Source organism: Lissotriton vulgaris, chromosome 6, assembly GCF_964263255.1.
Source record: "Lissotriton vulgaris chromosome 6, aLisVul1.2, whole genome shotgun sequence".
Lineage (NCBI taxonomy): Eukaryota > Metazoa > Chordata > Amphibia > Caudata > Salamandridae > Lissotriton > Lissotriton vulgaris.
Window position 1 is genome coordinate 1,630,731,969 of NC_141694.1, and position 25,376 is coordinate 1,630,757,344.

Here is a 25,376-nt window from a genome sequence, read left to right on the forward strand (position 1 = left end):
GACCTACAGGAATATCGATGCAAAAATATCGAAGGCAAGAAAATGGACATCCTATCTACAACATGGTAAGTACAAAAATATCGAAAATAAAATATAGATGTTAAAAATATCGATTTTGTTTCTGTAAAAATATAAATGTAAAATAAAGTAAATAACACTAATAAATAAAATCAACATAGTTAAAAATATCTAATAGGGGGGCGTGGCCGAGACAGCAATGTGAGCAGACGCGTCTCGTGTGAGCTCCGTCGCCCCGCTGCTCCATTAAGCCTGTTTAAGCGAAGTTCCGGGGGGTTTCTACCCCTGGGGATCCCCTGAACACTGCCGCCCTACTAGCGATCCCTTCCAGCGGCGAACTGCAACCGTTGAAGTCCACGCTATCAGCGATCGGAGCCCGGGGACCTCCGCGATCGGCCTCTAGCCGCCATCTTGCCACGGGGTTTGCCGGCGGGACGCCTGTACTGATTCCCACGGAGTGGCCCGGAGTATGGTCTGGGAGAGACACCGGAGCCCCCCAAACCCCACCAGCGGCTGTGTCCCTCCAGCGGACCCTACCGGCTGCCTGCACAGCTACTCCGAGGCTGCTGGTGCCGGACTGCCTCCGGTGAAGGACGCAGCGACTGCCTGGACGCCACGACTACGGGAGGCCCCGGCTTTGGCGGGAACACCAGGCCTGACCCGGAGAGGTCGCCGGAGGCCCCCCTCACACACGAGCTGACCACGGCTTCCGCACCCGTCGAGGGACCTACCTGGTGAGCTGCAGCGCGCCGCCCCCCCTCCCCCTGTCTTTCCCCGGAGGGGCCCGGCGATAGGGGGGCCCAATCGCGGATCTGCCCGCCATCTTCTCTCCTCGGTGGGCTCTCTGCTGCGACGCATCTGGAGATAGTGGACTGGCTCCCTTGTGCACGCGATCCCTGCCTGCGCTCCTTGCTGCCCTGGGCACGTCGGCGGCGGGCTGGGGGGCTGATTGGAGATCGAGTGTGGGTGAGGCCCGGGCCTTGGAGGGCCCCAGTGCTGCAAGACTCTGCTCCTGGCCGTTCATCTCATACAGCCCTGCCGGGCCTGGTGGACCATTGCCTGGGCAGCCCTGTCTCAGGCTAGCAGGGACCCTGGGGGCCTCCGCCATCTTCTGCCTAGCAGCCTGACGCCCCCGACCGTAGGCCACCTATCGGTGGCGCGCTTGGGGGGACCCTCTTGGTCGCACTCTCCGGTCACGGCTGTGGGACCACGCGGGCTCCGTACTGGGAACGGCCCTGACTCAGGCGGAATCGGGAGGTTGAGCCTCGTCACAAGCCTTCGGAGGCTCTCTGCCTGTGGGCCCTGGACCCTGCTCATCGTGGGACATCCGGCAGCGGCGGCCCTCCGCCGCCCCCCCTGCCTGCGCACTTCCCCGCCTCCCCGGCTGGGCCATCTCGCCTGTACAAGCGATCCCCCAGCACCCTGGACCCCTGCTGCTCGGGCGCGCCTAGCCTACCACCAACGAGCCGGCCCTGCCCTGCCTCGGGCTTGTGGAAGTCGTCCCTCGCCCCGCCATCTTCTGATTTCCGGCCTTGGGCCCCTGATCGTGGGACCTGGGCTGCTTGGCCACCGGGGCACTGGTGCGATCTCCCTCGAACTCTCCTTCATCACGGTCCGGAGGCTTCACGCAGCAGCCTGCCCTACCTCCCACTATCCCTGGACACTCTGAGTGGACCATGACCCGGGGCAAAGGGACCAAGCCGGACCCCCCCCCAGCGACGACCAGAGGTACATCAGTGGCTTCCATGTGGGGTAAGGCGGGTTCGTCGCCATCTTCCGGGGGCCCCCCACCATCAGGGGGGAAGCCTCTGCCGCCGGCCGACTCCCCTCCGGTGACTCAGGCCTTCATGTCCTCCTTCATGGCAGATCTAAAGTCCGAAATTGGGTCCCTCAGGACGGAGGTCCACACATGCGTCAAAGAACTGCGCAAGGAGGTCACCGACCTCGGCGACCGGGTTGATGGCCTGGAGAAGACGGTCGATTCCCGCACCGAAGACCTGGAGCAGATCTGGCAGAGAGTGGCGACCCTCGAAGAGCAACATATCCAGCTCCAGATCAAGCAGGAGGACCTGGAAAACAGGGGGCGCCGCAACAACCTCCGCATACGGGGTGTGCCACTCGGAGAAGAGGGGACTAATACCATGGCCTATGTGGCCCTACTCCTGCACGCGGTGTGGGGCGAGGAGGACGCTCCCCCACCGCGTCTTGATCGCGCACATCGAGTCTTTGGAGCGGGGGGTAAAGCCGGCCTCCTGCCCGACATTGTCACCAGACTTCATTACTTCACGGAGAAGGAGGCCATACTTAAGGCGGCTAGGGACACCCCGGACCTGCGGTACGAAGGCCACAAGATCCAGATCTTCCAGGACCTGGCCCCCACCACGCTCCACAGGAGGAAGGTCTTCCGCCCGATCACGGAGAGACTCCGGACCCTCAACATTTCCTATCAATGGGGTCACCCTTTTGCCCTCATCTTCAAGTGGGAGGGCAAGCGAAGGGCCCTCCGGTCCTACCAGGAAGCGGCGCAACTGCTTGATATGCCGGAGTCCCCGGATCACAGCCCAGCCCGCTCTCACCACCCAGAGAAGGCTCCTCCGCGCCCAGACTGGTCCACTGTGCGTAAACGTCGCCGGTCCCCCCCTGTGGACGCCCTCTCTGCCTCGCAGACCAAGCAGGACATTATCGCTCACATTCGCTCCCTCGAGGGCGATCGCGAGGAGCAGGCCTCCCATCTTCTCGCCTCTGGCACTGAGGGTGGAGACCGTCCTTCAACACCAGATGACCACTGATCATGACCACTGAGACCCATGCTGCCTTGAGCCTACACTTGCCCCCTGGGCACCCGAACTTGTCCTATCGCTGGGCACCCGAACTTGTCCTATCGCGCCACGGCGGCCTGTCCCCACTGCTCTTGGGAGGGGACCCCCCCTTCTCTCTAGCGGGCCGCCCCTGTGGCTCTCCCCCCCTGTGGGGGTCAGGACAATCAGACGATGGACTACGCCTCTCTTGGGTCCTGCACCACGCCACTGAGCTTCGGTGCCCTCTCGGCGCCAGGTCTGAACATGCGGGCCCCATGGCTCGACTCACCCCCGGACTACCTTGCGGCAGCGGGGTGGACGAGCCGCGAGACGACTGGATTCCATTTCATCTACCCAGATCTCCGCTCCCTCCCTTTGTCCCGTAGGAAGTGACATTCCTGAGTTCATCCAAACCCTCGGGTAGAGGATGTCCGGTACCTGGGACAATGTACACTGGCCCTGTTGGCCTGTTTTGGTTATATTTCTTCTCTGCGCCTTTTCTCTTCCTTCTCTCTCTTCTCTTCCTACTTTCCTCTCGCTCTGCCTTCTCTTACTATTCTCTCCCCGCGCTTGCGGAGGGGTGGCATGGTGGGTCCTACGGGGGTTGGCACGCTGGAGGCGAGGTGAGACTGCCGCTGCCCTGGCTGCGGGGGGATTTGCTACGCTGGGTCTTGCGCGGCTCCACTCCCCCTTAGTGCTATGACAGCGAACACCCCTACACCCTTGAAGGTTCTCTCCCTCAATGTCAAAGGGCTCAACTCCCCCAACAAGCGGAATCAGATATGGCGCTACCTCCTACACCACTCCCCTGACATTATCCTCCTCCAGGAAACGCACCTTCTCAAGGGAGACACCAAACGCATGGCGCACCCTAGATACCCCACACAGTTCTGGGCATCCTCTGACACCAAGACAGCGGGGGTGGCAATCCTCTGCAGGGCTGGCATTAGACGGGGACCCGCGAAACCCTTCAAGAGCACTGACGGGCGTTTCCCCCGAGCCACGGTGCAGGTGGGTCGTGTACGGCTCACCCTAGGATGTGTATATGCGCCCAACCAGTCGCAGGACAAATACCTCCAGACACTTCTGCGGGATCAGTTCCCATCGGGCGACCCTAACGTGATCCTGGGCGGAGACTTCAATCTTGTCTGGGACCCCGAGCTGGATCGTGCGGGGGCCTCCTTCAATGGCGCGGGAGCAATGTCCTCTACCCTTAGAACGCAGCTTACAGACCTGGGACTCGTGGATGTGTGGCGCTACCACAACCCGGGGACCCGGGACTACTCCTTCTATTCACACTCCCATCGGACATACTCCCGAATCGACTATCTCTTCACTTCCCTTGAATTGGCCCGAGACTCCTTAGCTGCCGCTATATCCGACATTTCCCTATCGGACCACGCCCACGTGGAACTTTTGCTACAGGACCCCCAGGCCCATGCCACTCGTGAACGCAGATGGGTGCTCCCGCCGAGAGTCCTTCGGGACCCGGAGGACGTCGCCAGCATCCGTGACGCCATAGACTCGTATTTCGCTGTTAATGACACCCCTGACTTGCCCTTTCATACGGTCTGGGATGCCTTCAAGGCCACCATTCGGGGCAACATCACCTCCCTGGCGGTGGCGCGGAGGAAAGAGGCGTTCAAGATGGAAACCGACCTGGCTAGCGAGATCAAACAAGCAGAGGCCCGGGACCGGGACTCCCCTTCACGGGCGTCAAAGAGAACTCTCGCCAACCTTAGGGGGCAACTCCGCACTCTGCGCACCAACAAGGCGGAACACTCCCTGCTGGCGCTCAAACAACGCTACTATGAGGGCGGGGACAAAGTTGGCCGCCTGCTGGCCGGCAAGCTGCGGGCACGTGCCGCTAGGGCCCACATCGCCAATGTCAAGCGGCAGGACGGCACCTGCGCCACCTCTGAGAAAGCCAAGCAGGCCGCATTTGTCGCTTACTACTCTTCTCTAAATGCTGAGGAGCCTACCTCTGCGGAGGCACGGGAGGCCGTTCTCGCGGATTTCGAGGGGTCTCCACTGTCCCCGGCGTGTGCAGCTACACTAGAGGGCCCCATGCAGGAGGAGGAAGTAACGGAAGCTGTCAAAGACCTCCCCACTGGGAAAACCCCGGGACCGGACGGCCTGCCGTTGGCCTTCTATCGCCTGTTCCTGACCCAGCTCCGCCCGCACCTGCTGCGGCTATACGGTTCCTTCTCTGACACCACTGGCCCGTCCCCTGATATGGGCCTGGCGGAAATTGCCCTGATCCCCAAGCCTGGGAAGGACCCCGACCTGTGTTCCTCCTATCGCCCCATCGCCCTCCTGAACACTGATCTTAAGATTTACACTAAGATCCTGGCCAAACGGCTGGACCCGTACATGCCGGGATTAGTAAACCCGGACCAGGTGGGATTTATACGGGATCGTCAGGGGGCCGACAATGTTCGCAGGCTGGCACACTTAGTGGGGAAGGTGCAGCATTGGGATATCCCGGCCTGCCTCCTCTCACTAGACGCAGAAAAGGCCTTCGACCGGGTCGATTGGACCTTCTTGCGGGCGGTCCTCCGGAAACTAGGTCTTGGCCCCAACATGATCTCCAGGTGCATGGCCCCTTACCTCGGGCCACAGGCCAGAATTCGGGTCAACGGCCAACTGACGTCGCCGCTCTCGATTCACAGGGGCACGAGGCAGGGATGCCCGCTTTCACCGCTCCTGTTCGCCCTAGCGGTGGAGCCGCTGGCGGAGCTGATTAGGCGCACTCCTGACATTCATGGAATCCCCCACGGGGGGCGTACCAACAAGGTAGCGCTGTTCGCGGACGATCTGATTCTTACTCTTACGCGCCCTCGGGACTCTCTCCCAGCGGTGCATAAAGCCCTCACACTGTTTGAGCAAGCATCCGGCCTTAAGGTTAACCACACCAAATCTTGGGCACTTAACCTCACCATCCCCGAGGAGGAGGTCTCTTTCCTGAAGGGGGTCACGTCCTACCGTTGGGCGGAAGATCACATTAAATACCTGGGTCTGGACCGCACGCCCCACCTTGACTCGTGGTCCTCGAGGAACTGGGCTTCTTGCCGCAAGGAAGTCCTGGCGGACCTGCGGAAATGGAAGCCCTTGATGATTTCCTGGCTGGGGCGGCTCAACGCGGTCAAGTTGTCGGTCCTCCCCCGTATCCTATATGTTTTCCAGTGCCTACCCACCCCGATCCCGCTCCACTGCATCAGGAATCTCCAACGCGACCTCACGTCCTTCATATGGGGTGGCAAGCGACCCCGGTTTTCGCAGAAAGTCCTCATGGAACCGAGAGACAGGGGTGGCCTCGCCTGCCCAAATCTCCTCCACTACTACTGGGCGGCGCATCTTCGGTTCGTGATAGAATGGGGTGCACGCGAAAGCGACAAGCACTGGTTCCACATGGACCGAGTGGTCACGGGGCGCACCATATGGGACCTACCTTGGCTGCCGCGTGTGGCGCGCTCCAGAAGTGCATACATGGCGGTCCCCACGAGGACGGTTCTTGACGTGTGGGACAGAGTGGCAGTGTCCAAGGGTCTAACCACGTTCCCCTCTCCACACACCCCCATTGCAGGTAACCCGCACTTCCCCCCTGCTGCCCGGACCCGAGCTTTTGAGAGCTGGACACAAGGGGACTGCAGGGTTGCAGGAGACCTCTTTCTTGGAGGGTCACCTAAATCATGGCTAGACTGCAGGGAAGAATTTAGCCTCCCTTTAACCGCCAGCTTACAGTATGCGCAACTGCGCCACTGGACTTCGGGAGACGACATGTATCGGGCTGCTACCAGGGCATACACTCCATTCGAGAAGTTGGCACGCTCCCTCGGGGGACTGAAACGGCTCATCTCCCAGATCTACAACATCCTGCAACACCCCACCACTCCGCCCGCACATCCCTACCAGAGGCAGTGGCAGTCGGCAACTGGCGCTGATATCACACCTTCTCAATGGGCTCGGCTGTGGACTGACATCCCTAAAACCTATCGCAGCATCCCGCAGAGGGAAAACGCATACAAGATGCTAACGCAATGGTACTACACCCCCCTGAGACTCAGCAAAATGTTTCCCACTTCCTCGCCGCTGTGCTGGAGGTGTGGCACTGCGACTGGCGACTTCGTACACATCTGGTGGTCGTGCCCTACCCTAGCTGTCTTCTGGAAGGAGGTCCTTAGTCACATTAAGAAGGTGTTGGGTTTTCCCCTCCCTGAAGAGGTTTGCACGCTCCTGCTGGGCATTCGACCCCCCACACTTAGGGCCCTCACGCGCAGCGACTGGATCCTCACCCTTCACATGTTAGGCGCTGCCAAGCAACTCATTGCTCTGTACTAGAAGCGGGCTGAGGCACCGCCGATAGACTCCTGGTTTGTGCGCCTCTGGCAGGTCCTGACTATGGAGCTGCTCATGGCGCGGATACAATCGAGGGGGGTGCGCTTCAAGGCAGTGTGGGAACCTCTTGTGCGCCATCTGTGCTCTATCAGCTATGCCCGTCATATGCCTCCCAGGCTTCGCGCTCTGCAGTTATTTGAGGACGCCCTCATCCCTGCTGACCCGACTAGGCTCTTAGTCGCTTCCCCCAGTGCAGGTTTGCGTCTCCTATCCCCGACCGGCGACTACAGTCTCTCCCCCCAGACCCCTCTCCATCTCGCTACTGCTCACTCCTCTTCCGACTTTTTCTTCTTTCCTACTTGCCACTCTGGCTTCCGCCCCTCTTTGGGGCAGTTTGGACCCCGTTGGGCCTTTTTGAAAATGTGACACCACTGCTCTCCCTCCCATACGCGCCTCCCCCGCACAACGATGCATCGCCAGCATATGGCCACCTCTTGCTATCATTACCCCTAAGCCACGCGGCCGGCCCCCTCCGGGGGTTGTAGGCAGGGCGCTGTGTTAATGCTTCAACCTCCCCTGGTTAAATACGTCTACTGGCTCTTTTCTGCGCGGCCGGCCCTGACATGGGGTTGTAGGCTTATCGCTGTGTTCACAATAAAAACAGATTTGAACAAAAAAAAAAAAAAAAAATATCTAATAATGTTTGGAATTATTAAATAATACATATATAATAATACATTAATTAAACATATACAGAAAATATATAATATGTATGTACTTAACAATAAGTTGTAATAATTATTTTAATAATTTATAAATTAATCAAAAATATTATAAATTACAAATACATTTACAAACATAAAACAAAAACATAAATAAAAAGTAAAGTATTATGTTTAATAAATTAATAAAATTAAATATACTTTTAATATTTTTAAAATTAATTATATAAAACGTTGGATAGCGTAGGGCTAAAAATTACTATTCCAACTCGAAAAAGTGCAACAGTAGGGAAAGCGTTGGATAGCGTAGGGGTAAAAATTACTATTCCCACTCCAGAGAATGCAACAGTAGGGAAAGCGCTGGATACCATAGGGGTACAAATTACTATTCCCACTCCATAGAGTGCAACAGTAGGGAAAGCGTTGGATAGCGTAGGGGTAAAAATTACTATTCCCACTCCAAGGAATGCAACAGTAAGGAAAGCGTTGGATAGCGTAGGGGTAAAAATTACTATTCCCACTCCAGAGACTGCAACAGTAAGGAAAAGCATAGGATAGCGTAGGGGTAAAAATTACTATTCCCACTCCAGAGAGTGCAACAGTAGGGGAAGTGTTGGATAGGGTAGGGGTAAAAATTACTATTCCCACTCCAGAGAGTGCAACAGTAGGGAAAACGTTGGTTAGCGTAGGGGTAAAAAATACTATTCCCACTCCAGAAAGTGCAACAGTAGGGAAAGCGTTGGATAGCGTAGGGGTAAAAATTACTTTTCCCACTCCAGAGAATGCAACAGTAGGGAAAGTGTTGGATAGCGTAGGGTTAAAAATTACTATTCCCACTCCAGAGAATGCAACAGTAGGGAAAGCGTTGGATAGCGTAGGGGTAAAAATTACTATTCCCACTCCAGAGAGTGTAACAGTAGGGAAAGAGTTGGATAGCATAGGGGTAAAAATTACTATTCCCACTCCAGAGAATGCAACAGTAAGGAAAGCGTTGGATAGCGTAGGGGTGAAAATTACTATTCCCCCTCCAGGGACTGCAACAGTAAGGAAAAGCGTTGGATAGCGTAGGGGTAAAAATTACTATTCCCACTCCAGAGAGTGCAACAGTAGGGAAAGTGTTGGATTGGGTAGGGGTACAAATTACTATTCCCACTCCAGAGAGTGCAACAGTAGGGAAAACGTTGGTTAGCGTAGGGGTAAAAATTACTATTCCCACTCCAGAGAGTGCAACAGTAGGGAAAGCGTTGGATAGCGTAGGGGTATAAATTACTTTTCCCACTCCAGGGAATGCAACAGTAGGGAAAGCGTTGGATAGCGTAGGGTAAAAATTACTATTCCCACTCCAGAGAGTGCAACAGTAGGGAAAGCGTTGGATAGCGTAGGGGTAAAATTTACTATTCCCAATTCAGAGAGTGCAACAGTAAGAAAAGCATTGGATAGTTTAGGGGTAAAAATTACTATTCCCACTCCAAAGAGTGCAACAGTAGGGAAAGCGTTGGATAGCGTAGGGGTAAAAATTACTATTCCCACTACAGAGAATGAAACAGGAAGGAAAGCATTGGATAGCGAAGGGGTAAAAATTAATATTCCCTCTCCAGAGACTGCAAGAGTAAGGAAAGCGTTGAATAGCGTAGGGGTAAAAATTACTATTCCCACTCCAGAGAGTGCAACAGTAGGGAAAGTGTCGGATAGCGTAGGGGTAAAAATTACTATTCCCACTCCAGAGAGTGCAACAGTAGGGAAAGCGTCGGATAGCGTAGGGGTAAAAATTACTAATCCCACTCCAGAGAATGCAACAGTAGGGAAAGCGTTGGATAGCATAGGGGTAAAAATTACTATTCCCACTCCAGAGAGTGCAACAGTAAGGAAAGCGTTGGATAGCGTAGGGGTATACATTACTATTCCCACTTCAGAGAGTGCAACAGTAGGGAAAGCATTCGATAGTGTAGGGGTAAAAATTACTATTCCCACTTCAGAGAGTGCAACAGTAAGGAAAGCGTTGGATAGCGTAGTGGTAAAAATTACTATTCCCACTCCAGAGAGTCCAACAGTAGGGAAAGCGTTGGATAGGGTAGGGGTAAAAATTACTATTCCCACTCCAGAGAGTGCAACAGTAGGGAAAACATTGGATAGCGTAGGAGTAAAAATTACTATTCCCACTCCAGAGAGTGCAACAGTAGGGAAAGCGTTGGATAGCGTAGGAGTAAAAATTACTATTCCCACTCCAGAGAATGCAACAGTAGGGAAAGGGTTGGATAGCGTAGGGGTAAAAATTACTATTCCCACTCCAGAGAGTGCAACAGTAGGGAAAGCATTGGATAGTGTAGAAGTTAAATATAACATACTTATAAATAATTGTTCTAAATAAAATAATTAAATTTTTTATTTTTAAATAACTACATCATTTGCAAATCCCCATTGATAATTACTAAAAACATAATTACAAATAAATAATGAATTAACAATAAATTAACAATATATACCAATAAATATTAATTAATAAATATAAATAACCAAATAATATTGAACACTAAAATATTTTTGTAAACAAATAACATATTAATAATTAAAAATTGATTAACAATTAAAAAATGATAAACAGTCATTTATTTTTTTATAAAAAATTATTTACCAATTTAATAAAATAAATTTCCAGTTAATAACAATTAATTAACAATTAAAATTATTATTTACCAATTTCAAAAAATTAATTACCAATTAAAAAAAATAATTGCCAGTTAAAAATTGTAATTACCAATTACAAACCTTAATTACCAATTAAAAAAATTAATTGCCAATTAAAAAATGTAATTACCAACTACAAACCTTAATTACCAATAAAAATTAATTACCAATTAAAATAATTAATTACCAATTAATAATTAATTAGAAATAAAATAACTATCAATACCCATCAAAAATAAATAATTACTTAATTACAATTAAATTACTTCCCACCCAATTCCCCTATAAACCCACAACCCGCTACAGAACTTAAACGCAAAAATGTATTGAAATTAATTTACAATTACTAAAAATGTATAATTAATTTAATATAATTAAATTACTTCCCACCCTATTCCCCTATAAAGCCACAACCTGCTCCAGTACTAAAACATAAAAATAAATTACAAATAACATTTTTAATATATAATAAATAGTACACATATAAGTAAAAACAAATAAAATACTTAACAAAAACATATAACAAATACATATAAAATACATTATAAAATACATAACAAACAAATATCGATATTAATAACATTGAAATTAGTGACATCGATATAATTGATATCGATATTACTAACTTCGATAATACTTACATCGATATAAAAAAATCGATATTACTTACCTTAGGGTCGATATTCTGTCCAACAATATTCTTGACCTCAATATTCTTCACCTTCGATATTTACAACTCAATATTACTGTAGGTCGATATTAGGGAATCGATATTTTGACTGTGCACCCTCTGCCCATTTGTTTCATTGGCTTGTGTCATTGTCCTTTGTAAATGCGGGCTTTTGATTCGTTAATAGGCTTGTTAGTCCCTCCTTAGTACTGCCTTGTCTTCATTTGTAACCTCCCATGAGGACTGGCCCATTTACTTCTGTAGTTACACAGTATGTCTTATTTAGTCTTGAAGCACTATTTTCCTTAATGAGTTTCTATACTGCAGGCACAACATACTTTCCTGCAACATTCAGCGAGCCATACACGCTTTCACTTTTCAAGCAGTCCAGGACAGTGGCTGCCGCTTCTTTGAAATGAAATAGGTCTTGCAGTTGAAAGAGTTTAGCTATTGACATTGTAAATGACAAAGCCTTTTTATTGATGTAATAATTATCAAAACAGAGAAATAAAAGGTATCATCATCTACAATTCCAAAAGCTTATACTCTTGCAAATGTGAGACCTATTGCATTGTTCTAAATTTTCCCAGGTGAAGAACACTCCCCCTGGAACCCTCCTTATGACTAACAGACTCGCACTCTACACTCACTTACAACAGGGCACGTATCCTGAACTTTTATGCCTCACCACTTTCAAATGTCACCAGCCGCCACTGATCAGTAGAATGTAAAATAGGTACAGATTATAAACATTGGGCAGGTAGAGGCTTGAAAGCTGCAGTAGCAACCACAAATAGGCACCAGCTGGATTTAATACATCATCCTGGCAAGACTGAATGTTGTTTTTTGTTTTTGAAATTACTTTTTTCTTCTGGCTGATGTGGTAAACTCACAACTTTATGAACACAATATGTTGACGTTAATTTTACCAGCAAGACTAAGAATATATGCCCTTCTGAAGTGAAATATGTTGCTTCTTTATTTGTAATGTGACATATGTTGTGTATACGTTTCTGAGCCTACATTTTATCTCAAAACATGTAACTTGGAAAAATATGAGCCAATAGTAATATGTTTCTAATTATCATTCATACCGCAGTTTTCCCATATTTAAGCATTATATCAAAAAGGGGTTTATTTTATCCGAATGCAAGGCACTTTGTTTGCAACCTCACAAGGAAGAAAACTACTTATTGAGAAGAGGCTTTAAGAGTAAGGTCCACCCACCAGAATAGATGCAGCTTTATTTTAGTGCTCAACACAGAGGCACCCATCACACACTACTTAAAGCACATTTTCATGCCATATGACTAAACAGATACAGCACCACATTCAATCTGAACAACTAAAAGGTACCGGCACTCGGCCCCACTCATCTGTGAAACATAAGACTGATAACTGCGATCTTAATGATATTCAACCCAACATTCATTACAAACTGGAATTTTTAGGTCCGACAAAACATAGCTTGGGCTATCTACCCAAGCTTATGTCACATATAAAACAAGCATTGGCAAATCCACCAGGTAACACTTTTTGGACTTATGGGCTTTGCCAATGGTTTTTAGGGATGCTGTATGTTGTAACTAGATTTATCTCCTTTTAGGTTGCTCAGCCAGAATGAGTGAGATGTCTGCGTGGAATGTTGGTGTGCGTGATGTCAGAGTGAATAGAATGTGTGTGTGCCTGGTGTGTGTGGAGAATGTCAGTTGATGAGTGAGGGCTGAGCAACATCCATCAAGCTCCTGGTGGGACCTAATACTTATCATATTGAAACCAACTAATAAACACCTGACTTGGATTAATTAATCCAAGTCAGGATTAATTACCTGGCTACCATCTACTTTTTATCTTCATTTACCACAACACTGTACATCTTCCCTTATGCTATGGGGTATGGCTAAACAGTAAACAATACAAGGCCCTATCGTATGTCTGCCTGGTGGTGGGGTAAATAACACAGAGGGGATGGTGGGGAAGTATCAATGCTGGAAACAAATGAGACAGAAGCAACACAGACCCGGAGTGTGGGGTGGGGGTAGAAGCAATACCATAGGCATGGGTGGGGAAGCAATATGGAGGGCAGAGGGAAGCAAAACAGGCAAGAGGGAGGAACGTGGAGCACAGAGTGGCAGAGAAGCACATGGGCTCCAGAAAGGAACCTGGAGCTATTTGGGGGAAGATCACTGGTGAACAGATGAGAAAGTAACACATCGAAGCACATGACAGTGTGAGCACAACATGAAGAGTGGAGAAGCACACGGGTGAGAGAGACCAGCACAGAGAGTGACCGAATGGGAAAAACAATACATGAGGGTGACAGCTGGAAAAAACATGCGCTCTTGTGGACTGCTTGAAATAAAAGAAAAAAGTAGTGCTTTATAACTAACCATTGGAAGGACACAAGTACTGCTTCCATGCGATCTACAAGAATATGAAGGAAAGCCCACACAAGCTGACGAATAGAAAGCCAGCAAATGAGAGTGACAGTAAAGTAAACCAATGGTTAGTAATAGGTCGGCACTAAGCCCATTGTAATCTGACAAAAGGTCTTTTCGTCAACAGACAGCATGCACTATTAGCCAAAACTTAACAATAACACTACACAGATAAGGACTTTGGGTCAGCCCCTGTTCGTATTTACTGATGTGGTGCATCACCTTTCACTCACTCATTTTTTAAAGTTTCATTGGTATTTTTTAATCTCATGAAAGAATTGCTCACTTCCACATCACGGAATTCTGTAGTCAAATGAATATTCAGCTACAACCATAGAAGGAAGACCGGTTATGTGTACATAGTGAATCTTTGTAAAAATGTTTTAAGCTTTTAGCTCTAAATGTATTTAGTTTGAAACATTCAATGAGAAACGTACAGCTCAAAATTGTAAACTGTCTTTGCCAAATTTAGTTTGAAAATAATTGGTATTAAGAAGTTAGAAAAATAAATATTTAAAATCCCTTTTCAGTTTCAGGATTCATATAATTGTTACACCAACATTTACCTCATCTTGACATTATTTCAAAGGCGCAGGCTGGCTCATGGGATTTACCAGGGCTTATTACTTTCTCTGTCAAAATTGATATCAAGCCCCCTACCAATAATCGCCAACCACAGTGTATCTTTGACAGTTACGCAAATGAAGCACTGTCGATTTGTGAGATGCAGCCAGAGATATATATACTCCATGCATAGAACAAATGCACAAAAGGATGTGCAACAAAAGTTTGAAAATGAAGTCTGGGGGGGCGTAGCCAATGCCCGATGGAGATAGCGGTGCGTCCGTAGCTCTCTGTGGCGAACGGGAGCGGACATGGACCAGCACTGCTCTTAACCCGTGCTGGCGGAGCCTACATTTGAGGACATCTCGTCGGAACATGCCGTGAGCATTTTGCGGCTCTTTCCGGCTTTCTGCTGTACCGAGTTAGAGGATTATCTCTCATTCCTTTCCAGTCGCGCTTCTACATTTCGCCCGGCCGCCATTTTATGACGCCGGCTGCGAAGCGACGTCTCCCTCACGACGCTTCTTCCCACAGTCCTCCTAGCTCCTCAAGATTGATATTTTAACAGTGCTTTGAAGAATTCTGGCACTGGGAAGAGTTCATGTCCTTCCCAAATGACCAGTGTACAGCGCTTTCTGACCACCATTTTGGAAAATCGGTCTTAAGCTGAGCCTCTCACACAATTATTAACTCCTTCCTGCTATATCCTCCTAACTCCTCCAAATTTATATTTTGACAGCGCTTTGCAAATTTCTGACACTAGGATGCTCCATTTTGGAAACTCTGTTTTAAACTGAGCCTCTCACAGAACTTTTACCTCTCTATTTGCGCTATTTTTCCCTCTATTTCCAAGGCCTAACTCTATGTCTATGGGCTCTTCAATAATGACATTTTCTGGTATTCACCACTGGAGTTTAGCTAGCTTTTGGAACACACTCCTACGTTTCACTCTCACAATAGCCCCTCAGCGCTAATTGGGGAAACTTTTTGCCTCCTTTCCATTTTTTGTTGGTGGTTATTGACTCTTTGCCCACTAAGGAATGTATTTCTCGAAGAAACTTGAAACTACAAGTGTAGTATGCTTGTCATTCATTTTTTGAGGAGCCAACTAATCTTTCAATGCAATGCTTCACCCTCTCTGAATTTTGATTCCGCATTTCTAGTAGCAATTTATGAATACAGACACTGATATTCTTTACGGATAAAGTTTTCACTACTACAGAGATAAGAACAGACTCCAGGTTCCTTGGTGGAGATCCTCTCGTCTTTTTTCTCCAATTATCATATGAAGTTGCTCTGCTTGTTTTTTCATATTGAACCCACCTTTGATGTTTGCTTTTTACCTATTGCCTAAATAGCTTATTACAACCATATCTCTTGATACTGTTGGTTGTAATTTGTTTCATGTGTTGTTTTTCCCTCACGCTACTTTTTACCATTATTGTTTCATATTTCGATGATTCTTGTACGTTTTTTACATACCTACTCTCCCTTATCTGCATTGTATTGCTTACCTTATACATTTGATGCTGTTATTTACTTCATGTTGTGCTCACATATTGTGAGGTTACCTTATACATCTTTTATCTGGTGATATTTTCATAACTCACCTCCTATTGTATCTTTGAACTTGCATATGGGTAAACAACTTAAAGAGGTGCTTCATTCAAAACCTGCTTCACGTAAATTTCTAATTCATACTAGCTCGAGATTTCAGTGCTTAGCTATGGAAGACCCAGTCTCCTCCTTACTAAAAAATGTGTCATCTACTACGACTGCTTCCAATCCACCTGGCACTAAAGCAACAACCAAATGGCTGAAAAAGGACCCTCTTTCTCCTCCTGCGCAAACTTCTTCAGTTACTATGGACATATTATTAGAGGAGATTAGGGCCTTGCGCTCATTTGTAGAGGAAACTATTAACACCCTTCAAGTAACTACTTCTACTCTTCAGGAACTTTCTAATAAATGGTCTTGCGTGGAGAGTCGTGTTACTGCATTGGAACATACAGTTGATTCCTTAAGCTCGTCTACTTCCAAGATTGATTCCTTATGCTCTCAAGTCTCCCATCTTCACAAGCAGATTGAGAACTTAGAAAATAGGAATAGGCGCAATAAGCTCTGTATATATGGCTTGCCGAAGGGAACAGAAGGGTCAGATTCGATCTCTTTCTTCAAGACTTTTCTTCCCAAATTGCTCAAACTCCAGGATAACACTAACCTGAACATTCAAAGAGCTCATAGGCATGGATCTCTATCACATAGGGCCTCTTCCTCCTCCACCAGCAAACTGAGGGGAATGATACTGTATTTCCTGGAATACACCGACTTATTAACCATTCTAGCTGCTGCCAGGTCTTTGAACAAAGTCATTTGGTCAGGAAATGTGTTATTTTTCGCTCAGGATTACGCTAAACCAACAGCTGATCGTCAAAAAGAATTCTTTGCGTTGAGACCTCAGTTACGTTCGATTGGTGCAAGATATGGTCTCTTTCATCACTGTCTATTCAGAGTGACCATTAACAATAGGACTACCACTTATGAAGACCCACTCAAACTCAAAAGTTTCCTCAATTCCTTCCAGGCTGATTCTATGGATAAGTCTTTCGCATCTACTTCCACCTAGTCACTTTTTGCCCTTATAGCTTTTTTTCACTATTTGCATTTGCTTCACTTGCTTGTAATGTAAAAATCAGACTTTTACTTTGATTTATTTGCTGATATTAATGTGATTACGATTTTCTATAATCTATTCCTATGCTTTTTACGTTGCATCGTCTGGGTTTTTCTAAACATGTTTCTCTTCTCATAACTTTATTGTTCTTATATTATTTGTATAACCTCGTTTTTCTTTTTTTTCACAGGATGTCCCTCCAGCCCTTCTTCCTTTCCCCATGTTATCAGCAGTTCGTTGGGGCTGTTCTCCTCCCCGTTTCCCTCGTGAGTTTGGATGGCATCATCCCTCCGTGTGGCCTCCCACCCCTCCACCCTTTGTATGATCTGGAACTTATGTACGCTCTTATTATTCTTTCTATTTTTTCCTTTCTGCTCCATCATTTTTTCATTTTGTTTCCCTTCTCTCCCTCTTCTTTCAGATTTTTCTCTACCTCTTTTCATTCGTTTACTTCACTATTTTCTCTTTCTCCATTTTTTCTACGTGATTTCACCCTTTTACCTTTTCTGTTCCTTCTATTTTTCTCATTCTTCCTTATTTTTTGTCTGTATCTTCTTTCTTTTATTGTTACTCCTAAATGTATTCTCTTTTTCAGATGCCTAAATTTTCTTTTAGATTTGTTCATTACATTGTATGCTTATTGCTTACCAATGTTATTGCTCCTTAGGAACATTCAGAGTCACTACATGGAATGTTAAAGGTCTAAATAACCCTATTAAGAGACAACGAGTATTATCTCATTTAGCTAGGTTAAAAACAGATATTGCTATGTTACAGGAGACCCATTTATCTGATTTTGAAACAACTAAATTGAAAAGACTTTGGGTAGGCAATGTTTTTTCTTCTCCAGCTTTAGGTAAAAAGAATGGAGTCGTTATTTTGTGTCACAAAAAGTTTAATGTTTCTCTTGTTCATCAAGAAATATATTCAAATGGTTGATTGGTAATTATCAAGTTATTAATAGATAATGTACCCATCGTAGTGTTTAATGTTTACGCTCCAGTTACTGTTGATAATAATTTTTGGGTGCTTGTTTCAGACAAATTACTTACTATTGACAATGAGTATATTATTTTTGGCGGTGATTGCAATCAAATTCATGACCCCATCTTAGATAGACGCTCCTCAGTTAAATTTGTGCAATCTAAAATGCATTACCAATTCACTTCTACCATTCGACGTAATTCCTTAGTTGATGTCTGAAGACTCTGTCATCCAGATCTTCAGGAATACAGTTATTTCTCCCCTCCACACAAAACACAGTACCGTATTGACTATCTCTATTTTAGCAAATCCCTTACCCAACATGTTCTGCATTCATACATAGGCTCTATTCTAATCTCTGACCATGCCCCGGTCTTTGTTGATTTTGATATAGTCCCCTTTTCTCCTTCCTCTGGCAAATGGTGTTTTAATAACTCCCTTCTTGCAGATCCTAAATTCTCCAGCCAATTCAGTTCTTTTGCTGTCGACTTTTTTACTATTAATACGGTTTACGACTCTTCTCCTACCATGATCTGGGATTCTTTCAAGGCAACTGCACGTGGCTTTATAATTAATTTTGTCTCTCAGAAGAAAAATAATTTTGAGAAACAATCTACCCAGCTTCTTGCACAAATTAAACAATTAGAATATGCCTATTACTATTCATTAACTGAATCCTCTTTAAAAGACCTAATTTCTGCTAAAGTCACCTTTAATAAATTATCCACTGATACTGCAGCTTCCTATCTCTTGAAAAGTAGCGCACAATATTATGGAGGTCAGAACAAAATGAGAAATCTCTTGGCAAATTATCTAAAATCCCGCCGAGAAAGAACTAGGATTATGTCCATAACAAATTCTAATGGTGACTCTCTTTTCAAAGATGATGATGTTCTACAAGAATTTGTCTCTTTCTATAAAAATCTCTAAACTCCTGAATCACAACCGCTTCCATCTGATATATCCTCCTACTTTCAGTCTCTTCCTTCTCCTTCTTCCACCAATCTTAATTTTGACTCCCTTGCAGTGGATATAACATTGAAGGAGCTCTCTCATGCCGTTTCAATTTTAAAGCGTTGTAAGGCCCCTGGTCCCGATGGATTTACCATAGAATTTTATGCTCATTTTTCACAGCTTCTCCTTCCTCATCTCCTCACTCTTTTTAATGTTTTCATCACAAATGGTTCCTCCCAAGGAACTTTTCAAGAGACTATGGTTTGTCTCATTCCCAAAGATAATAAAGATCCCTCATTTCGCAAAAATGACTGTCCTATTTCTCTTGTAAACACAGATTATAAGATTTTTGCAAAAATACTTGTGGTACGTATTGACCCCATTTTACCTGAACTCATTAGCCGAGAGCAATCTGGTTTTGTCAAAGGACGCTTATCCTCTGATAACTCTAGAGTTTTCTTTAAAGTTCTTAGTAAAGCATTATCCTTACATTATCCCCTACCGGCCATTACCCTTGATGCAGAGAAAGCCTTCGATAGGATTGGCTGGGATTTTATGTTTCACGCTCTCAAATGGATAGGCTTTCCCCCCAAATTAATCTCGCGTATTTCTCTACTATATTCTGGCCCTAAGGCTTCTATTTTTGCCAATGGTAAAATCTCTGATTACTTTTCTCTTTCTAGAGGTGTTTGTCAAGGCTGTCCTCTATCCCCCTTGTTGTTTATCGTAGCAATGGAACCCTTCCTCACGAAAATAAGACAAAATAAGACAGGATGCCCAAATTACTGGGTTTCAGCTTGGTTCAGACCACGTTAAACTGTCTGTATATGCGGACGATATCTTATTATACTGTTCTAACCCAGAGACTTCTCTCCCTTCCTTTCTTCAACAAGTTGATATTTTCTCACAAATCTCAGGTTATCGTCTTAATCGATACAAATGTGAGGTTTTACCCCTCAACATTCTATGTCTTTGTCACTACTTTGATCAAACAGGTTTTTCCTGGCAACCAATAAAACTAAAATATTTAGGTTTATGGTTTTCCGCCAATATTTCTGACACTTTGAAATTTAACTGGGAATATATTACCAAAAAATTGACTGATTTAATTACCAAATGGCACCGCCTTTTTCTTTCATGGTGGGGTAGATTAGATTCTATTAAAATGATGTTAGCCCCTATAATTCTATATTCACTTTCTATGATCCCTGTTCGCATTCCAAATTATTATTTTAAACGAACAGACTCGATATTGTTGAAATTCCTGTGGAAAGATAAACCTCCTCGTATTGCCTTATCAAGTCTTAAGAAAGATACAATTAATGGAGGTCTTAAATTTCCTGATTTTAAATCTTATCACCTCGCTTTCTCTCTTAAGCAAGCTTCCAGATGGCTTTCTATTGACCTTCCAACCCACCCTCCAATACGGTTGTCCATTGAAAAATACTTTGTTTCCCCTTTTGATTTTTCTGAAATCCTTGCTTTTTCCGCCCATTCTTCTTCTTTACAATCTTCAGTTATCGCTCATACTCGTCGTCTTTTAATCCCTCATCTACCATCCTCTTATCCTTCTTTCTCCTCTTTGTCTCAATAGCCTATTTGGCACAACAAATTATTACGCATCAAAAATCGCACCTTTATTGGAAATCTTGGAGATCTAGAAGTTTACTATGGATTTCCCAACTTTTGCAGGCTAATAACCCTTACCCTTCTCTGGTCTGCACTCTTTTTTTCATCTTCCTAACTCTTGTAAAAAACAATATGATTTTCTGCTCCCTGCCCTTCAACATTATCTCCATTTATTACCTTCTTCTCATTCTGTTCCTGCTTCATGCTCTACTGTCTTTCCTCTTCTGAATATAGCTTCTTCTGCTTCTAGTATATACAAATGTCTTTTATCTCCTACAGAACGACTTAAGACAAAGACTGAATTGTCTTGGGAACAGGATTTGTCCTCCTCCTGGTCGGTCTCCCTTTGGAACAAACTCTGGTTAAAAATTTATAAAATCTCAAGAGCAGCTAATACTACCCAAACCCTTTACTTTATTTACCAACGTTTACTATATTCCCCTGCAAAATTGCCTTCCTTTTCCCCAGACCTCTCATCTACATGTTGGTCTTGCTCATCCCCTAATGCCGATCTACTACACATGCTCTTTCTATGTCCAAACATATCTATTTTCTGGAAATCTATTTGGTCTCACATTAACGTTATTTTTAACACCAACATCCCCTTCTCTCTCCCTACGGTTTTCTTAGGTTCCCTATCTTCCTCATGGCCCCAATCCCCTTCACATTTTAAACTGATTGACCTTCTGATAGCTATAGCATTTCACCTGATCACCTCCAATTGGAAAGATTTGCCAAAAGTTACTTATTCAGCATGGTAGAATGCCATATGTTTCCATCATAGACTAGACACGAATTACATCACCCCTGTTTCCCTGGCAATTAAGAGAGATTTACTTTGGATCCCCCTTACTTCATATCCATCCACCCTCTCTTTCTCAGGTTCCTCCACTAACTCACAGGCTAATAAATCTGATGAAGTTCGTAAACCGCCAGGATTATTCATTGTTGTCTCTCTCTTACCATTCTATATAATATCACTGTTTCCCTTATTTATATAGCTCTTTTTTATTCTTGCATTTTTATTGTTGTGTACATGCATACATAGTAGATGTTTTGATATTGCTACTTGTTTTCTACATCTCTTCAATTTATTATTTCCCTTTCCCCCCTTCTCTCCCCGTTTTTTCGCTCAGATAATATTGTTTATTGACTCCTTAATTGTACTTTTTTAATATATGCCTTTATATTTTTATATTTCTATTTCTATTATCGTGTATGATGTTTCTCCTGTTATATTTCTTTTGTATTTGGTTTCAATAAACTTGAACTTAAAAAAAAAAAGAAAGAAAATGAAGTCTGAAAACCTATTGGGAGCATCCCCGAGTAGGATGGTCTCTATCAATCTGACCTAGAACTCTGGGCAATGATATTATACCAATGGAGACAGTTTAGGGCACGTGTGCCCTTTTCAACTGACACTTGCCCTTCTAAATCAATGCTGTTGCAATAGAAATTTCAACAACTTCGAAAGTTTATGGAGAAAGCTTACATTTTTTGTTGGTATATGAGTATAACACGTGTGCTATCACTTTACAACTATGCCAGTACCATTTACCTAAGACTATCCAAGAGCCGACCTATTGTCTACAGATGGTCTGGATACGACATCTGGATTATTGCTCTTCTTGAAGAACAATGATCAAATCACCCCGAAATTGAGGCAAATATGCTGCCTGCTTTATGGCTACTTGCATGCATTTGAAAGACACCTGCAATACTTAACAGGCCTTCTATAAACATGGCATTTTTGTGATGAACACATTTCACAATTTCCTTCCAGCGAGGTTCTTGAGATTCACTTCCAACCGTTTTGTGGGAACACTACGTTTGGAAAAAATAAAATTGGGCAATGATCACGGTCGTTTGGAGCTGTCTGGGACACAATTACTTAAATTCTATTGTCAATCATTATTTCATGACTTCCACTGTCAGTACTAGTAGCCAACTGAGGTCGCCCATTTGCCACTGGTAAGAAAGTGCTAGGAGTCAGGAGACCATTTAGTTGATAACACACCACTATATCAGACCAGACAATACAACACAATAGGCAGACAAAGTGTAGGATAGTCAATGCTCCATATGGTGCTGAAAAATGCAATTATTCATACCTTTTAATTTTATGTGGCAGCACTTGATTGTGGCTTCATGAGGAAGATGCCTTACCTTACCTTATCCAAGGATCAGCTGTGGCAAGATGATGAGGATACTTGGTGAAGCCAATATTCGTTAATATCACACATACCTGATGTTTGAACGCAAGTCATTTCAAGTAACCAAAAAAGGTATTACATTCTTTGGTTCCAGTTTTTTGTTAGTGTTACATTCACTGACACCCAAATCACTGTTCCTCACCTCTTTTCATAGCCCGTGGGCTACTAGGGTCACTTATATTTCTACTATCAGATTCCGAGGTCCGTGAACTGGATCTAGAGCTGTCCTCCTCCTCTGATCCCGAAGAGTCATCTGCAAATGGGCTGGTGCTTATCTGGGTGGCTTTCTGAAGATGAAAAATAATAAAGGTCAGAATAGTGATGTGGATGGAAACACAATGTTTTTAAATAAATGCAGCAAGAGTTTACCAATGGCTAGTGCTTAGATCATCTGACCAACATCAAGCATCAGGCACAGATATTCTTTGGCAACCATCTTTAAATTCTTTATCCACTCTTCTATTTTCAGTAACAAATAAATTAGTTAAAAGGTGGTGTGTGAGATGGAAAGGTGCATGTTATGGAAGGAACGGAGTAGGATATAGACCAAAATGTGTCACTGATAGCATAGCCACAGATCATATATGTTTTTTGTGTCATCCCAAGACCCTCTCATCACTCCTGCCACCATCACACCCAACGACTTCGCCCCCCAATAGATCTTGCTATACTGGACCCTGCTCACCATGCACAACACTCTCAAGACTATGAAGAGCATCCACTCCAGAGCCCCCTTGGCTTCCTGCTCGCACTATATCTTCTACAGAGCCGCCATCTCCATCACCCCGGAACTACGCCGCACCATCAACTGCTCCATCGAGACTGCCACCTTCCCCGATGACTGGAAACATGCAGAGATCAACCCCCTGCTGAAGAAGCAGTCCACTGACCTGATGGACCTCAACAACTTCAGACCTATCTCCCTGCTCCCCTTTCCAGCCAAGGTCTTTGAAAAGGCCATCAACCCCCAACTGTCTGAGTTCATCAAAGCCAACCACATCCTAGATATCTCCCACTACGGCTTCCCAAGCAACAACAGCACAGAGATCTCCCTCCTCGCCGCCACCAATGACACCAGCTCCTTCCTCGACTGGGGATAAACAGCAGCCCTCATGCTCCTGGACCTCTCAGCCATCTTCAACACCGTCTACCACAGCACCATAAGCATGAGACTCCACGACGCCGGCATCCGCAACAAAGCCCTGGACTGGATCCGCTCCTTTGTCACCGGTAGAACACAGCAAATCAGACTACCACCATTCCTCTAAGAACCCACGGAGATCTGCTGCAGAGTCCCCCAGGGATTCTCCCTGAGCACCACCTTCTTCAATGTTTACATGGCCCCACTCGCTCCATCATCAGGAACCACAGACTCAACATCGTCTCTTACACTGACGACACCCATCTGATCCTCTACCTCAGCAACCAGGCCACAATCACCTGAAACAACTTCCACCACGTGATGAAGACCGTCGCCACCTGGACAAGAGATAACTGCCTCAAGCTGAACTCGAACAAGACCAAAGTCCTCATCCTGGGGCCCACCAACTCCGCTTGGGATGACTCCTGGTGGCCCACCACGCTAGGAGCCACCCCACACCCCCAGACAGTGCACAAAACCTCTGCATCATACTATACTCCTCGCTCACTATGAACCACCAGATAAAAGCTGTCTCCTCATCATGCTTCCACACTCTCGGCCTGCTTCAAAAGACCTTTAGATGGTTCCCCACTGAGTCCAGAAAGATGGTGCCCACGCGCTCATCAGCAGGAGACTGACTACAGAAAGGCACTCTAAGCAGGTGTCATCCAGAAACTTCTCAGGAAACTACAGAATGTTCAAAACGCCCCAGCCAGGCTGGTTCTCGACAGCCCTTGTTGCATTCACATCACAGAACACCAGCGAGAACTCCACTGGCTCCCAGTCTACTAAAGAGTCACCTTCAAGCTCCTCACACATGCCTACAAAGCCCTCCACAACACTGGACCAGCACACCCGAACCACTGCCTTTCAATCCACGTACCCACTAGACACCTCCGCTCCGTCCAACTAGCCCTTGCAACTGTCCCAGGGTTCCGCAAGACCGGGATTGGAGGAAGGTCCTTCTCCCAACTCGCCACCAAGTCCTGGAACCCCCTGTCTCTCCACCTCAGTCAATCCCCGTCGCTGACCAAATTCTGGAAGGATTTCAAGACCTGGCTCTTCCACTGACCTCAGCGCCCAGACGGGCCTGTATCCTCCCCACCCCCACAGTGCCTTGAGAGCCTCACGGGTGAGTAGCAGCGCTCTACAAATAATGATTGATTGATCCCTTTTCACCACTCTTAACTTGACCAGAGGTTTGTGTTTAGTAAGCAGCCACCTAAAACTGGGATTGGCAGCAGTGCCGTGCACCAGTACAGATTGGTTGAATGTAACAGTGTTGTAGGTCACAGCACTCGAGGCCGTGTGCACTGATGGGACTCGAGCTGACTGCAAAGAGGCAAAAAGGTACTTCTTTTAATACTGTATTACAGAATGATTAAGATTGATACCAACCCATAGACATTTTCACCTTTAAGTGATCAAATAAACAGTGGTGCTATCAGGCATTTTTCATGCAGTGTAAATGCCATTATGCACTGGTTTGTCAATGCAGTACTGGCGAGGATAAAACTACCCTCTCGCCAGTGCAAAAGTATTCATCCT

The 25,376-nt window shown here is 45.7% G+C and overlaps 1 protein-coding gene across 1 annotated transcript in view; it reads right to left on the reverse strand.

Annotated features, from left to right (window-relative positions):
* Positions 1-25,376, reverse strand: part of PLEKHH2 (pleckstrin homology, MyTH4 and FERM domain containing H2) — a 572,539-nt gene that overhangs the window by 310,822 nt on the left and 236,341 nt on the right. Inside the window, exon 11 of the mRNA XM_086927801.1 lies at positions 22,830-22,974. Coding sequence (XP_086783927.1) covers positions 22,830-22,974 — 145 coding nt within the window. The remainder of the gene's footprint in view (positions 1-22,829; positions 22,975-25,376) is intronic.